This window comes from Melanerpes formicivorus, unplaced genomic scaffold (assembly GCF_026170545.1).
Source record: "Melanerpes formicivorus ecotype bairdi unplaced genomic scaffold, bMelFor1.0.p_v2 SCAF_409, whole genome shotgun sequence".
In the NCBI taxonomy this organism is placed as follows: Eukaryota; Metazoa; Chordata; class Aves; order Piciformes; family Picidae; genus Melanerpes; species Melanerpes formicivorus.
The window spans coordinates 140,067-157,147 of record NW_027142761.1 but is presented as its reverse complement, the minus strand read 5'-3'; the positions used below and the strand labels follow the sequence as shown (position 1 = coordinate 157,147).

At 44.4% G+C, this 17,081-nt stretch overlaps 1 protein-coding gene across 1 annotated transcript in view; it reads left to right on the top strand.

Moving 5' to 3' along the window:
- Positions 1-983: 983 nt before the first annotated feature.
- LOC137459767 (ecto-NOX disulfide-thiol exchanger 1) overlaps positions 984-17,081 on the top strand; it is a gene marked incomplete at its 5' end in the record, with an annotated part of 128,085 nt that continues 111,987 nt past the window's right edge. Inside the window, one exon of the mRNA XM_068170523.1 lies at positions 984-1,196. Within this exon, the coding sequence (XP_068026624.1) occupies positions 984-1,196 (213 nt within the window). The remainder of the gene's footprint in view (positions 1,197-17,081) is intronic.

Genomic DNA, 17,081 nt, shown 5'->3' with positions numbered 1-17,081 from the left:
AATGGTTCATGGGGAAACAGAAGGTTCATATGATAAAATCCTGGGGGGGAAATTAGATCAAATTGAACAAAAATAGTTTCACAGGAAGACACCACATTGTAATAACATTATCTTGCAGGTCAGCCTAGATGTGACTTATAATAAAAGTGTCCTCTTAGTCCTGATGAAGGCATAAATTTAATGAATGCTGCACTAAGGGTCTCCTGAGGAAGCTGAAGGCATGTTTGAAGGAATTAAGGTTCCAGAGGGAAGGAGTGCACAAAATCCAGCCACCAGTTTTGGTGGTCTTTCTGCAGAGAAATAAAACTTCAGTTATCTGCATGATAAACATCCAACTGTAATGTGGATGTTAGTCTGGATTTGCCTGGAATGCTTAAAAAAAAGAGGAAAAGTAGAACCAAACACAGACAAATAATACAAACCAAATGCAGGCACGTCATCTGTTTAAATCCCTTCCTTGTAATTAATCAGTGCTTTGAGAAGGAATTGTTCAGCTTCATCATTGTTCATTAATTAAGAATGTTAGTGAAATTTGTTGACAAAAGTATGGCTAAGCCCAAGCTCCAAAGCAGAGCTTTCAACCAAGCAGATTAATGCAGACACATTTAATTTCCTGAGTTGGTCCAGTAGCACAGAGGTCTCCTCACTCCTGCTCTAAGGTCATTCCATATCACTAAACAGCTTAAGGGAGATGTTGTGGAAACAAGGAGCCAGGCCACAGGGAAGTGGGGGAGAGAGGTTTTTTGCTGTTGTGTGAAAGCTATTAAAATAAGCAGAAGACAAGTCTTGAAGGAGGATTTATGTAGCTTCACATGGCAGCACTGGCTTCCTGCCTTGGACAGAACAAAGGAGCCAAAGGCTGCCCCAAAGTGATATATTGCAAGGAGGGTTTACGGCGATTTCAACGCGACGTGGAGCAGGAAATGTGTTCTCGGGAGGCTGTTTATGCCTGCAGTTTAAAACCCATGCTTTGATTGTTCTAGATGATAGCAAGTTTTCAGAGGCCATCACAGTGCTGCTTACCTGGATTGAGCGGGGTGAGGTGAATCGTCGCTCTGCAAACCAGTTCTATTCCATGGTGCAGTCGGCCAACAGCCACGTCCGCCGCCTCATGAATGAAAAGGCTGCTCACGAGCAAGAAATGGAGCAGGCCAAGGAGAGCTTCAAAAATGCCTTAACAGGGATCCTCACGCAATGTAAGTAACTCCTTTTTGTCCAGTATTGCTGTAGTGATGGTGGTGGTGGTGGTAGTGGTTGTTTGTTTTTTTTTTGCTTGTTTGTTTTGGGGGTAAGTAGTTGCAATGCAGTCACATTTTGCTTCATATCCTACTCCATACTCTATGGCAATTTGGAGGAACAAGGACCATTCCTAAGAGCTTATTTCTCAAGGTGAGCAAAGTTTCAGTAGTTTTTCTTATCAATGGCAGATGTGCTCTATGCATAATACCTACTGCTGCATAGGCATAACGCTTCAGGAATGGAGCAGACAGAAGCCTTCGTGCTCTGAGCAAAGATCATGATTTTGTGGAGAGAAGTGATATGTATCCTATGTGTTGCAGCTAGTTAACTAGGTCAATTACAAAGCAGAGGACAGTGAGGTTTTATTTTTAGCCTGGGCTTAGGTAAAAGGAGGTAGAGTTCAGCAGCTTTTAGAGGTATATTCACCATGCACAGAACACCCCCACAGTAGAAGAACATACTGTACTATCACTGACATAGTGACTGCTTAACTGATACAATGCCAGCATTAATTTGGCAGATAAACTGCCTTAAATATATATTGCAGGCAGCTATTTTCTTAGCACAGAAGTACAATCAATGAAGTTACCTTAATAAGGTTCCCTCATAGAACAGTAATTGGGATACTTGCCTAGAAGTGTTCTTCAAATGGAGAGAAGAAGAGAAGAGAAGAGAAGAGAAGAGAAGAGAAGAGAAGAGAGAAGAGAAGAGAAGAGAAGAGAAGAGAAGAGAAGAGAAGAGAAGAGAAGAGAAGAGAAGAGAAGAGAAGAAGAAGAGAAGAGAAGAGAAGAGAAGAGAAGAGAAGAGAAGAGAAGAGAAGAGAAGAGAAGAGAAGAGAAGAGAAGAGAAGAGAAGAGAAAAGGAGAGAAAAGGAGAGGAGAGGAGAAGGGAGAGGGGAAAGGAGAGGAGAAAGGAGAGGAGAGGTTCGGAGAGGAGAGGAGAGGTTCGGAGAGGAGAGGTTCAGAGAGGAGAGGTTCGGAGAGGAGAGGTTCGGAGAGGAGAGGAGAGGTTCGGAGAGGAGAGGAGAGGTTCGGAGAGGAGAGGTTCAGAGAGGAGAGGAGAGGAGAGGAGAGGTTCGGAGAGGAGAGGAGAGGAGAGGAGAGGAGAGGTTCGGAGAGGAGAGGAGAGGTTCGGAGAGGAGAGGAGAGGAGAGGAGAGGAGAGGAGAGGAGAGGAGAGGAGAGGAGAGGAGTAAAATGAAAAGATGAGAAAATGGGAGGGGGACAAAAAAAGAAAAAGAAACCCCAAGAAAAAGGAGAAAGAAAGCTAATTTAGTTGTTGCTAGGTTTTTACATGCTTGCTCATGGATGCTCAAGCAAGAGGTTTATGCTACTCAAAAAAAGTGGAGGCTGAAGACAGCTCTCATACGCAAGTCAAAAACGAAACCCAAGACAATTTACCATGTAGAGGACCATGCAGTTGTTAACACTTTTTGTTTTTCTGAATCACATACACATATTAAAAAATAATAATAAACCCAGAAGCTCTCTAGGCTTTCCTCAGTGGTCAGCCTATAGAAGTTATGACTGAAGGCAAAAGCTTGGGTGGACTTGTCTGAGTTAGGAGAGCAGCCCCTGGATCCTTCATGTATTTGTGATGGAGAGCTCAGCATCTCAGCAGGCCAGTTCACCCCAGGGCACATATCCTTCTAGTGGTAGGGAGCAGAAGCCTGAACTTAAAAAGAAATGTTCTGGTGTAAGGACATTTGATTTCTGAGGACATATGCTCAGTAAGTAAATTTTAAAGACCAGATAATCCCCTTGATAATTTACTAGGCAATGTTGTCTTCCATCTCAGCATCTAAAAGGCAGCGTGAGGAGCAGAGACGCAGGCACCACACATGGCTCTGCTGTTCAGTTCACACCAGGGCCCCAGCAGTTTTGTGTGCAACAGCCAGCCCTAGCATTCAGAAATGCCTTCTTCAGCTGCATTTAAAAATATCCCCCATTGTCAGCAGGCTGAACTTTAGTTAAATCAGTCTAAATTAGCCCGTTTGTCACCAACTGTTGTAGAACATCTGTCACTTGCAAATAGAGATCCCTGTACTTTCAGGTGGAGACTTGCAGTTTTGCCTGTCTGGTTTGCTCCTTTCATGCACTGAACGCTGAACTTACAAAGCCAGAAACAGATCTGGATTCAAAACATGAGGTTCAGGGTACCACAGCCACAGCAATGTCTGGAAGGGGAAAGATTCTGACAAATCAGGCCTGAGAGGACAAGGTCAGCCAAAAAAAAAAACAGGCTGAAGGAAAGGTGTTACACTCTGTGGATTTTATAAGAGCACATTTTATGAGCTTCCCAGATGCTCCACATAGGTTATAAACATCATAAACATTGGCCATTATTAGCATTAATGTGTCTTAGTAATGTTCTCTGCAAACTTGCCACGAACAGATGGATGATGGTATTGCTTTACACATCTATATGCCCAAGATTGCTAAACAGGGAGACAGTGAAATGAGCTTCCCTTTTGCAAGGATTTTCCTGTGTTTGAAAGGATCTCAGGAATGTTCTCCAGGCATCTTTTCACATTGTGTTCCCAGAGCCCTGTAGAATTGGTTACGGTACCTAGGTTGCTTTTTGGAGGAAGAATTGGTCACAACTACCCCATGCAGTGCTACAGGCTGGGGTCAGAGTGGCTGGAGAGCAGCCAGGCAGAAAGGGACCTGGGGGGTACTGGTTGATAGTAGGCAGAACATGAGGCAGCAGTGTGCCCACGTGGCCAAGAAGGCCAATGGCATACTGGCCAGGATCAGGAATAGTGTGGCCAGCAGGAGCAGGGAAGTCATTGTGCCTCTGGACTCAGCACTGGTTAGGCCACACCTTGACTCTTGTGTCCAGTTCTGGGCCACTCACTTTAGGAAAGATGTTGAGTTGCTGGAAGGTGTCCAGAGAAGGGCAACAAAGCTGGGGAGGGGTTTGGAGCACAAGCCCTATGAGGAGAGACTGAGGGAGCTGGGGTTGCATAGCCTGGAGAAGAGGAGGCTCAGGGAAGACCGTCTTGCTCTCTACAACTATCTGAAGGGAGGTTGTAGCCAGGTGGGGAATGGTCTCTTCTCATGGCTGGCTAGCACCAGAACAAGAGGACACAGTCTCAAGCTGTGCCACGGGAGGTTTAGTCTGGATGTTAGGAAGAAGTTCTTCCCAGAGAGTGACTGGCCATCAGAATGTGCTGCCCAGGGAGGTGGAGTCACCATCACTGGAGGAGAGACTGGATGGGGTGCTTGGTGCCATGGTTTAGTTGATTAGATGGTGTTGCATGATAGGTTGGACGCAGTGATCTTGAAGGTCTCTTCCAACCTGGTCTATTCTATGCTATTCTATGCTATGCTATGCTATGCTATGCTATGCTGTGCTATGCTATGCTATGCTATGCTATGCTAATTTGAAAATACTAGATGTCCAAAACATGTATGTGTGTTCTATTAAATTCTGCAGTGGCAAAAAGACTCTTCTGCTCTCCTGCAGAAGGGATCCAGAAGTCTAGTGTAATGCTGCAGCTGTGTGGCCATTTGACATAAATAATACAGTATGTATAAAATGTTGTGTGGCATTCTTCTGTCATGAACTAGGTCAGATGTCCAACTCTTAGCTGATGGTTCTGGGCTTTCTTTGCAGTCAGCAGAGAAAAATAAACATCTCCAGGGAATGAGTCATCAGATTGACCTGATGGTGATCTCCCAGTGAGATGAATCATCCCTTGGAGATGTCTTTTTTCCCTCCTGCCCATGGAGGCTTCACAGGGGGCCTAGCTCAGAGCCAGATGTCCAAATATTTATGTCTTGTTCAGAGCAGATTAATCCCACTTACTCTGTGCAGTCTTGATACAGAGAGATGTAGCATGAGCCAGGAACTAGGAAAAAGTTTTAAAAAGCCAGCAGTGAAGCAGTGAATATTATGGGAAGCAAAGAAGAAGCACATTGAGAAAGTGGCCTTCAGGTGCACTCACCTGGAGCACACACACACACACTCACATAGAGCCTCTGTGGGTCTCAGTATAAAATGCTATTTTATTAATGAGGATTAGTGTGGCCAGAGCACTTCAGCTTATGGCCCAACTACTAAAGAAGTACAGGTATTGAAATCCCTGCTACAAATTCCTGCCTGGAGCTATTTAGAAGATTACCAAGCGGATTACCCCTAAAAATTTGGGTCAAGTGTTCAGCATGTGAATGAATTACCTGACCAAGATGCTTGGGCCAGGATAATCTGTGAAATAAAGTGCATTATTGCTGTCACACCACCACTTTACAGCACCTGATTTAAGTTCTACAGGGAGTCTTAGCTTTGTTATGGTGCTTCTTTAGTTGTTTAAGGGATCAAGGGGGAAAACTGTCCACTTCCTTCTTTTTTTATTAAACTACTTAGTATTTTCTAGACTTGAAACTGTGATTAGAATATGAATTGTTTCCCAGGATTTGGGACAGCTCTGTCTTTGGGGTTTGATTTCTAAACTCTGCCACTTTGCTTCCACATCACGGTTACATGTGACACTGCTTCCTGCATTTCCATGCCTCTCTGTTTCATTTCCTCCCAAACCAGCATTTCAGCCTAAGGCTTATGGATGTTAATCCTCATGTCTAAGAGAAATGGAAGCCCTAGAGACATCTGTCTTGGGCTGGATTTCAGACTAAAGCTGCAATTCTCTCCTCTGACTTTCCTCGCCATGCACTGTAAACTTCATCAACCTCGTATTAAGGTTTCAGACTATTTAGTGCACTCCATCTTGACATTGTCAAAAGTACCTATGGGTGACTTAAACTCCAAAGTACCATAGTCAAAAATTAATGCAATAGCTCAAGAGTCAGACACACAAGGGAGTGGATGTGTACCAGTAAGCAAGTAGATAGGTGCACAGTGCAATAGCATAGAATCATAGAATCAATAAGGTTGGAAATGACCACAGAGATCATCAGGGCCAAACTATCATCCAACACGTCATGAATAACTAAACCATAGCACCAAGTGCCACGTCCAATCCCCTCTTGAACACCTCCAGGGATGGTGACTCCACCACCTCCCTGGGCAGCACACTCCAATGGCCAATCAGTCAATAGAATAGAATAGAATAGAATAGAATAGAATAGAATAGAATAGAATAGAATAGACCAGACCAGGTTGGAAGAGACCTTCAAGATCATCACATCCAAACCATCAACCAATCCAACCCACCTAATCAACTAAACCATGGCACCAAGCACCCCATCAAGTCTTCACCTGAACACCTCCAATGATGGTGACTCCACCACTTCCCCAGGCAGCCCATTCCAATGGCCAATCACTCTCTCTGTATAGAACTTTCTCCTAACATCCAACCTAAACCTCCCCTGGCGCAGCCTGAGACTGTGTCCTCTTGTTCTGGTGCTGGCTGCCTGGGAGAAGAGACCAACCTCTGCCTGTCTACAACCTCCCTTCAAGTAGTTGTGGAGAGCAATAAGGTCTCCTCTGAGCCTCCTCTTCTCCAGACTAAGCAACCCCAGCTCCCTCAGCCTCTCCTCATAGGGCTTGTGTTCCAAACCCCTCACCAACTTCGTAGCCCTTCTCTCGACATGCTCCAGCAAGTCAAGTTCTTTCTGTGAAGAACTTTCTCCTCACCTGCAGCCTAAACCTCCCCTGGCACAGCTTGAGACTGTGTCCTCTTGTTCTGTTGGTGGTTGCCTGGGAGAAGAGACCAACCCCCTCCTGGCTACAACCTCCCTTCAGGTAGTTGTAGACTGCAAGAAGGTCTCCCCTGAGCCTCCTCTTCTCCAGGCTAATCGCTCCCATATTCCCTTAATACTAAAAACAAAGCCAGTTTCATTACAGATACTGAAAGCATGCTAGTTAAAATTCCTTTAGCAGCCAGACTTTTTATATACTTTCATGCTCTCTGAGTATTCTTTCAATTGCTCTGCATTAATAACAACTTCTAAAAGGATTTTTCCTGCTCTTTAATTGCCTGGTCTTACAGCCTTTCTTTCGTTCGCCAGTGACTAATTCAAAAATATGAGCTTACTTTCTGTGCAATTTTTAGGTCATCATTAAGCTCTTTGTGAAGGAGATTGAGTCATGTAATGTGTTTTTACAGTGCAGCCCAGATCTCGGCTGGTGTCATAGCATGCCACTATAATACAAATAAAAACATTAATCATTCATGTCATTACTTGCCACTATTGCTTTCCACCTTGATGTATTGCTAAAAAAAAAAATATAAAATAACATAAAAAATAAAATGAAATCAAATCCAAAATAACCTCCACAATCCAGCCTTTCCCTTTTGATTAGTTCATTTAATTGGTGGGCTCTTTGCTTGCTTCTCTGCTGTTAATATGTCCAGTAAGCTCAGCTGGGTATCTCGACGATGATCAGAGGGCTGCAGCACCTCTGCTATGAGGACAGAATGAAGGAGTTGGGGCTGTTCAGTCTGCAGAAGAGAAGGCTCTTGGGAGACCTTAATGTGGCCTTCCAGTATCTGAAGGGGGCCTACAAGAAGGCTGGGGAGAGACTTCTCAGGATGTCAGGTAGTGATAGGACTAGGGGGAATGGAATGAAGCTGGAGGTGGGGAGATTCAGGCTGGATGTGAGGAGGAAGTTCTTCAGCATGAGAGTGGTGAAGCCCTGGAATGGGTTGTCCAGGGATGTGGTTGAGGCCCCATCCCTGGAGGTGTTTAAGACCAGGCTGGACAAGGCTCTGGCTAGCCTGATCAAGCATGACGTGTCCCTGCCCATGGCAGGGGGGTTGGAACTAGATGATTCTTGTGGTCCCTTCCAACCCTGACTGATTCTATGATTCTATTCTATTCTATTCTATTCTATTCTATTCTATTCTATTCTATTCTATTCTATTCTATTCTATTCCATTCCATTCCATTCCATTCCATTCCATTCCATTCTATTCTATTCTGACAACTCAAGCCACTTGCCCTGATCCTGCAGGATTTCTTAGATCATGAAGCAAGGTTCAAGGCAAAGCAGCATGTACTTGAATAACATGGAAATCCGTGCCTGGTTGTGAGCTGCCTTGCTGAGTAGGGATGGAGGTAAGGGCCTGATGCATCATAGAACTGACCTGTAAATGCTATGTTGAGAGGAACAATAAGCGATGAGAGTAAAACATTGGAGCAAGGAAAGAAAGGAAAAAAGATTTCACCCAAAAGGTTTGCTGAGTTGGCTGTAGATACGAATCATGTGACTTGCACATCTAAACTTTTCAGGCTGATAAGAAATAAATTACTAAGCCATATAAATATGAATAATCCTATGAAACTATGACTGAAATACTTACTCCCTATAGTAGGCACACAAGAGGAGTTTTTGGCCATTGGAATGTGATGCCAAGGGAGGTAGTGGAGTCATCATCCCTGGAGGTGTTCAAGAGGGGATTGGTCGTGGCACTTGAAGCCATGGTTTAGTAGTCATGAGGTCTTCGGTGACAGGTTGTACTTGATGATACTTGAGGTCTTTTCCAACCTTATTGATTCTCTGATTCCAAGTTTCACTAGTCTTGCTTTGTGTCAAGTCACTGGATTTGTCCCAAATAGCATAGCCTGTGATGATGACAGGAAGAGTTTTGGAATAGGATAGACAATGTAGGAGGAAATGATGAACACACACAGAATCAGGAACAAAAATACAGAATATGAGCCTTCAGGCAGTAAACAAAGAGAGAAGGGGACAAGTCACGGCAAGCTGAGGAACATAAGGTATGGCAATCAATGGGGAAGTAAATGTTCCCACACAAGATGTGTGAGATGAGTTTTTTGAGTGTTTGCCAGAAGAGGCTATTCCTGTCGAAGCCTCCTCATCCACCTCTATTATTACTCTTCATAGAAAGCAACCCTATTATGCCCAAAGGAAGTATAATTTTCTTGATCTCCTTGGAATGTCCAATCTGCAAGACGCCAGACAATTATTACTTAGGAAGATTCTCATCACTTAATGGAACCTGAAACAATGTTCAGTCATCTTTATCATGTTCCTTCATCTCAGACTTCCCTTGGGGTTCTTTTTTTTCAGACAGACTTACAAAAAATAGTTGTTCCTGAAAAATGAATGGAATGGAATGGAATGGAATGGAATGGAATGGAATGGAATGCAATGCAATGCAATGCAATGCAATGCAATGCAATGCAATGCAATGCAATGCAATAGAATAGAACTGAATTGAATTGAATTGAATTGAATTGAATTGAATTGAATTGAATTGAATTGACCAGGTTGGAAGAGACCTTTGAGATCATGGAGTCCAACGTATCACCCAACACCATCTAATCAACTAAACCATGGCACCAAGCACCCCATCCAGTCTCTTCCTCAACACCACCAGTGATGGTGACTCCACCACCTTCCTGGGCAGCCCATTCCAATGGCCAATCACACTTTCTCTGGGAACTTCTTCCTATGAGGAGCTTGTCCTAACATCCAGTCTAAACCTCCCCTGCATTGTCCCCTGGGGAAATAACCCACCTGGCCATAAACAACAATGAGGACAGCTAATTAAGTGCAGTGCAGTGGAGATGGCTTATCATCTTGCCAAGATGATGAAGACAGTAGCATTCACTTCATCTTTCTTTGAGTTAGCACGGTGAAAGTGTTGTGTGGGGTGTTCTTTCAGGTTTATTTCTGGATGTGAAGACAAGGTCCATGAAGTCTGCTTTTGCAATATAAGATGGTGGCATTAAAAGAGCAGGCACTGTACATTTGTGCTTGCCCTACTCTGTTGTGCTGGCCTGATGTCAGATTCCTGTTTGCTGAAAAATGACATGGAGGTGAAGTGGTCTTGTTGAGTCCAAGTGATTTATCACATGGCACCGCGCCAGCGCTTGCTGTTACACCAAGCTGTCAGTTTCTTTGTTGTAAATTAAACCACATTCCACAACCTCAAAGATTTTCAAAGCTTATTTTGTAGACAAGATTTTTCTAGCAATACCTTGCAGGGCAAACTGGGCTCTCTTTAATCAGAGTGTATATATATATATGTGTGTGTATATATAGGTGTGTCTGTATATATATATATATATATGTGTGTGTGTGTGTGTATATATATATATATATATATATATATATATATATATATATATAGTATCATAGAATCAGTAAGGGTTGGAAGAGACCACGAGAATCATCTAGTTCCAACCCCCCTGCCATGGGCAGGCACACCCCACACTAGATCAGGCTGGCCAGAGCCTCATCCAGCCTGGTCTTAAACACCTCCAGGGATGGGGACAGTGCCTCAACCACCTCCCTGGACAACCCATTCCAGGGCTTCACCACTCTCATGGGCAAGAACTTCCTCCTCACCTCCAGCCTGAATCTCCCCACCTCCAGCTTCATTCCATTCCCCCTAGTCCCTATCGCTTCCTGATATCCTGAGAAATCCCTCCCCAGCCTTCTTGTGGGCCCCCTTCAGGTACTGAAAGGCCACTATATGTGTGTGGGTATATATATGGAATGGAATGGAATGGAATGGAATGGAATGGAATGGAATGGAATGGAATGGAATGGAATGGAATGGAATTGAATTATCCAGGTTGGAAAAGACCTTCGAGATCATCAAGTCCAACCTATCACCCAACACCACCTAACCAACTAAACCATGGCACCAAGTGCCTCATTCAGTCTCTTCTTAAACACTTCCAGTGATGGTGATTCTGCCACCTCCCTGGGCAGCACATTCCAGTGGCAAATCATATATATATATATATTTTCTTTTTCTAATTCCAAAGTTTAACAAGGACTGTTCTTCTGCTTCTATGAATATCAATTGTTGATATGCATACCTCAAGCAAGTTACTGTGCAACTTGCTGCATAAATCCTGAAAATGGGGCTTTTTCAATATCCCCACAATACTCCCTTTATCACCCTGCCTCATAGAATTTCTTAGCCCAAAGAAGAAGAAAGGAAAACAACAGCTGCTTACACTGAGGTTTGATGTTTTTACAAGCCCAGGGATAATAATTTGTGCTGTACTATAAGTACTTTTTATTTTTCTCTTCATCTGTGTGGAAGAATTTGCTGACTGTAGTGTGAAAAAATATTTCTTCATGCATCACTCTGGTGCAGACCACTAACATTCATTAGTCCTCTTAATAACCCACACAAGCACATTGACTAGGAACAGTCTGAGTGAGGTAGAGGAGGAGCTGAGGGATCAGCAGTCAGCCTCGGCACACCTTTGATACTGTCACCCACAGCAAACTCCAGGCCAAGCTGTCAGCCCATGGCTTGGACAGCAGCACTCTGTGCTGGGTTAGGAACTGGCTGGAGCCTGAGGCCAGAGAGTGGTGGTGAATGGTGCCACAGCCAGCTGGCAGACAGGCACTATTGGTGTGTCCCAAGGATTAGTGCTGGGCCCCATGGTCTTTAATTTATTTATTGATGATCTGGATGAGGGCATTGAGTCCATCATCATTAAGTTTGCAGAGGACACCAAGCTGGGGCAGGTGTTGATCTGTTAGAGGGTGGAAGAGCTCTGCAGAGGGACCTTGACAGGCTGAACAGATGGGCAGAGTCCAAGGGCATGAGATTTAACACATCCAAGTGCCAAGTTCTGCACATTGGCCACAGCAACCCCATGCAGTGCTACAGGCTGGGGTCAGAGTGGCTGGAGAGCAGCCAGGGAGAAAGGGACCTGGGGGTACTGGTTGACAGTAGGCTGAACATGAGCCAGCAGTATGCCCAAGTGGCCAAGAAGGCCAATGGCATCCTGGCCTGCATCAGGAATACTGTGGCAGTAGGAGCAGGGAGGCCATTCTGCCCCTGCACTCAGCACTGGTTAGGCCACACCTTGAGTCCTGTATCCAGTTCTGCGCCTTTCAGTTTAGGAAAGATGTTGACTTGCTGGAAGGACAATAAAGCTGGGGAGGGTTTTGGAGCACAAGCACTATGAGGAGAGACTGGATGGGGTGCTTGGTGCCATGGTTTAATTGATAAAATGATGTTGGGTGATAGGTTGGACTGGATGATCTCAAAGATCTTTTCCAACCTGCTTAATTCTATTCTATTCTATTCTATTCTATTCTATTCTATTCTATTCTATTCTATTCTGTTCTGTTCACCTTCTGGTCTGTAACATTGTAGGCCAAATCAGAAGGAAATGTTGAAACAATGTAGTATAATTTGGAGAAAGGACAATTATAGTTCTTTCTCACTCTTTTCAGTATTCGGGTAAGTGAGACAGGGTAGACAGAAGAGGAGAACATCCTTCTTCTTCTGGTAAGCTTTGTAATGGTTCTCTGCAACACCAAGATCCCTGAAAGACAGGACCAGAAAAGTCAAGACTACTAATAAAAGGCAGCCTCACTGACTGTGTCTGTAGGATTTAATTCAGATGAGCTAGGGTAGGCTTCTCCATACCACTGAACTGTAAGAAAGTTGTTTCTCTGGGCCAGGCAAGCTAGCATTTTGCCACACAATATGGGTACATTTTAGGGTTTAGTGCAGGGCAAGTAGTTTCTCCAAAAGGGGAGAGAGAAGAGTTGCTTTTGCTGGGACACTCATTCGTTGTGGCAGTTGATTTCAGGGAGTGAGAAAGGTCCCTGGCTGCTTTTGTTCACTAGTACAGATGTAGTTGTTGGCAGTAGGGCCAATTGAGGTACAGCAGCCCTGTAAGCTGACTTGCTGCACGGCAAAACAATTTTGGGAGATAAATCACTGGAGGCACTGCTCTCTTGGTCTGTCCAAAAAGGTGGAATTTGGGGATATAATAGAGGAATCCTGTGCTTCTGCCCTTTATCATGCCATGACTATCTCTTAAGCAAGTTACAGGCACCCAGACAACAAGCAGATGAAGAAGTAGCCAGTGTGGCCAGCAGGGGCAGGGAGGTCATTCTGCCCCTGTACACTGCACTGGTTAGGCTGCACCTCGAGTCCTGTGTCCAGTTCTGGGCCCCTCAGTTTAGGAAGGAGGTTGACTTGCTGGAACGAGTCCAGAGAAGAGCAACAAAATTGGTGAGGGGTTTGGAACACAAGCCTTATAAGGAGAGGCTGAGGGAGTTGGGGTTGCTTAGCCTGGAGAGGAGGAGGCTCAGGGGTGACCTTATTGCTCTCTACAACTACCTGAAGGGAGGTTGTAGACAGGCAGAGGTTGGTCTCTTCTCCCAGGCAGCCAGCACCAGAACAAGAGGACACAGTCTCAAGCTGCACCAGGGGAGGTTTAGGCTGGATGTTAGGAAGAAGTTCTATACAGAGAGAGTGATTGCCCATTGGAATGGGCTGCCTGGGGAAGTGGTGGAGTCACCATCACTGGAGGTGTTTAGGAGGAGACCTGATGGGGTGCTTGGTTCCATGGTTTAGTTGTTTAGGTGGGTTGGATTGGTTGATGGGTTGGACATGATGATCTTGAAGGTCTCTTCCAACCTATTCTATTCTATTCTATTCTATTCTATTCTATTCTATTCTATTCTATTCTATTCTATTCTATTCTATTCTAATGAAGCAGTAGCCATCTCTGATGAAGCTGAAGCCGAAGCCGTGATTCACCTTCTTTTTATACCCGTGGATTTTGGTTGTTGTTGCTTTGATTTTCAAGGCAACAAAACAAACAATGAAACACCCACAAACCCATAATCAAACAAACAAAAGACACCCAACAGCAAAAACCCACAAAGCAACCAAACACAGAACCAAAACAAGGATGCCATTTATTTGTGACAGCTGAGTCATTTTGCATAGCTGTCAAAATCTGCATCGTTGTTATACAAATCTATAATCTATTTGCTTTTGTGTCCATGTGATGACCAGTGGCATGCTTCACATTATGTCCTGTCCCTTGCAGTATCTGCAGACTTTTCCAGGGTGATCCTTGCCATTCTTAGGTTTTCCTCCCCGCCACTCAATGACGGTCGCATCCGTTTCTCCCTCTGTGGCGTTTGAGTTGGGTTGCAGGGAGGGGCTGCAGGTTTTCAGTTGTTAATGTGTGAAAGGCAAATTCTTTTCTGAAAGCAGTTTCATAACCAAAGGATTGAGGTTTTGGCCCAGATTAATGAAATATCTATATAAAAATGTGTGTTTCTTTCATTACTCTGCAATCTGTCTCCTATTTCTCTTGTCGATGTCACTTGTCATTTGCCTACGTGCAGTTTTAGCCTTGGACTTAATGCTGAGCTCTGTTCAGTATGATACCAAATGCTCCTCAGGACTGTTGCCAAAAATATTCTCTTTCCTATCTAAAACTGACCTGTAGACTGCAATTCATTCACTTACATCATCTAGCCTTGACTACTGTAATTCCTGGGTTTGCTGGGCTTGGAGCCAAATCGATTGGCAGACTCCAGCTTAGTCAGAATTCAGCAACAAGGCTTCTGACCCACACCACGCTGACTCTATATCCTCCCTGTGCTGTGAATCTATATTTGAAAAGCATGTTATACATTTACTGTAACAGTTTCCTTTACACTGTAATTTTATGGGTGGAATTTTTCTTTTAACCTGCATGACAACTGTCGCACTCTTGCAGAATTTTTCTCTGCTAAATTGCCATATATTCTACTCTTGCACTCACAGTTATTTAGTGACAAGCCCTTTTAATTCTGTATCCCTAATTGGTGGAATGTGGAGTGAAAGTCTACATGAAATCTGATTATTTTATCTGCCAGCCTTTGAAGACTTTTGATTTTATTTTAGCATATTTTGTTTCAGTTTCTATTTCAGATTAGAACAGAATAGAATTAACCAGGCTGGAAAAGACCTTCAAGATCATCAAGTCCAACCTGTCACCCAACACCATCTAATCAACTAAATCATGGCACTAAGTGCACCATCCAGTCTCCCCTCCAGTGATGGTGACTCCACCACCTCCCTGGGCAGCCCATTCCAATGGCCAATCTCTCTTTCTAAGAAGAACTTCTTCCTAACATCCAGCCTAATCCTCCCATGGTGCAGCTTGAGATTGTGTCCTCTTGTTCTGGTGCTGGTTGCCTGGGAGAAGAGACCAACCCCCACCTGCCTACAACCTCCCTTCAGATAGTTGTAGAAAGCAAGAAGGTCTCCCCTGAGCCTCCTCTTTGGCTAAGCAACCCCATCTCCCTCAGCCTCTCCTCATAGGGCTTGTGCTCCCAACCCCTCACCAGCTTTGTTGTCCTTCTCTGGACACCTTCCCACAACTCAACATCTTTCCTAAACTGAGGGGCCCAGAACTGGACACAAGACTCAAGGTTTGGCCTAACCAGTGCTGAGTCCAGGGGCACAATGACTTCCCTGCTCCTGCTGGCCACACTGTTCCTGATCCTGGCCAGGATGCCATTGGCCTTCTTGGCCACCTGGGCACACCGTTGGCTCACATTCAGCCTACTATCAACCAGTCCCCCCAGGTCCCTCTCTGCCTGGCTGCTCTCCAGCCACTCTGACCCCATCCTGTAGCGCTGCATGGGGTTGTTGTGGCTAATGATTTTTTTGTTTCCTTGTGGCATTATAGAGCATTTGTTTGCTGCATTTCTTTATCATTACACACAACAAGTTAAAGAGAGTCACATATGCATGGCTGCTGATAATGTAATAAGCTAAGGGGAATTTGAGTACTTCTTGTGTCCTGAACCTAAGGAGAAATTTCAGCCTTCTCTCAATCATGTATTTAAACTAGCCTGCTTGACAAATGTAATGGAGGGTAGAAGTGTTCTTTTGAACTCTTAATCTACAGATGAGGCTAGACTTTCATTCTCATTTATTTCTACTCTTCTCTGGTAGTATCTTTTTCAAATACCCTGGATCAAACACCCTCTTGCCCTGGCGGTTGTCTAGTTTTCCTGTTTAATCCATCCTTGTATGCAACTGCTGCAGGCATCTTTTAAGGGATTTATGTTGATATTGTTCCTGGGTTCTTTCCTGGATTTTACATTTATACTTGATGACAATACCCTATCACCATAGAATCATAGAATCAGTCAGGGTTGGAAGGGACCACAAGGATCATCTAGTTCCAACCCCCTGGCATGGGCACGGACACCACACATTAGATCAGGCTGGCCAGAGCCTCATCCAGCCTAGTCTTAAACACCTCCAGGGACGAGGCCTCAACCACCTCCCTGGACAACCCATTTCAGGGCTTCGCCACTCCCATGGTGAAGAACTTCCTTATGTCCAGTCTGATAGTGTGTTTTATGGCAGTAGAAAGTGGGGTTTAAACTTTTCTTTTAATAAGCTTACAATGAGCTGGCACCTCCGATAAAGTGTATTGTAGCTACAGTGCATTTGTTAAATGTTGACACTTGCATATCACCCTGGGCTCCATTGTTTGCATCTTTTTAGCTATTAATAACCCATCAGAACAACTGTTAGATAACAGTATTTTGACTCAGATATGACACACAAATTTCCAGTCATAGAGTAGAATAGAATAGAATAGAATAGAATAGAATAGAATAGAATAGAATAGAATAGAATAGAACAGAATAGAATAGAATAGAATATACCAGAGCAGAGCAGACCAGACCAGACCAGACCAGGTTGGAAGAGACCTTCAAGATCATCACGTTCAACCCATCATCCAACACCACCTAATCAACAAAACCATGGCACCAAGCACACCATCAAGTCTCCTTGTAAACACCTCCAATGATGGAGACTCCACCACCTCTCTGGGCAGCCCTTTCCAATGGCCAATCACTCTTTCTATGAAGAATTTCTTCCTAACATCCAGCCTAAACCTCCCCTGGCACAGCTTGAGACTGTGTCCTCTTGTTCTAGTGCTAGTTGCCTGGGAGAAGAGACCAACCCACACCTGGCTACAAACTCCCTTCAGGTAGTTGTAGAGAGCAAGCAGGTCTCCCCTGAGCCTCCTCTTCTCCAGGCTAAGCAACCCCAGCTCCCTCAGCCTCTCCTCACAGGGCTGTGCTCCAAACCCCTCCCCAGCTTTGTTGCCCTTCTCT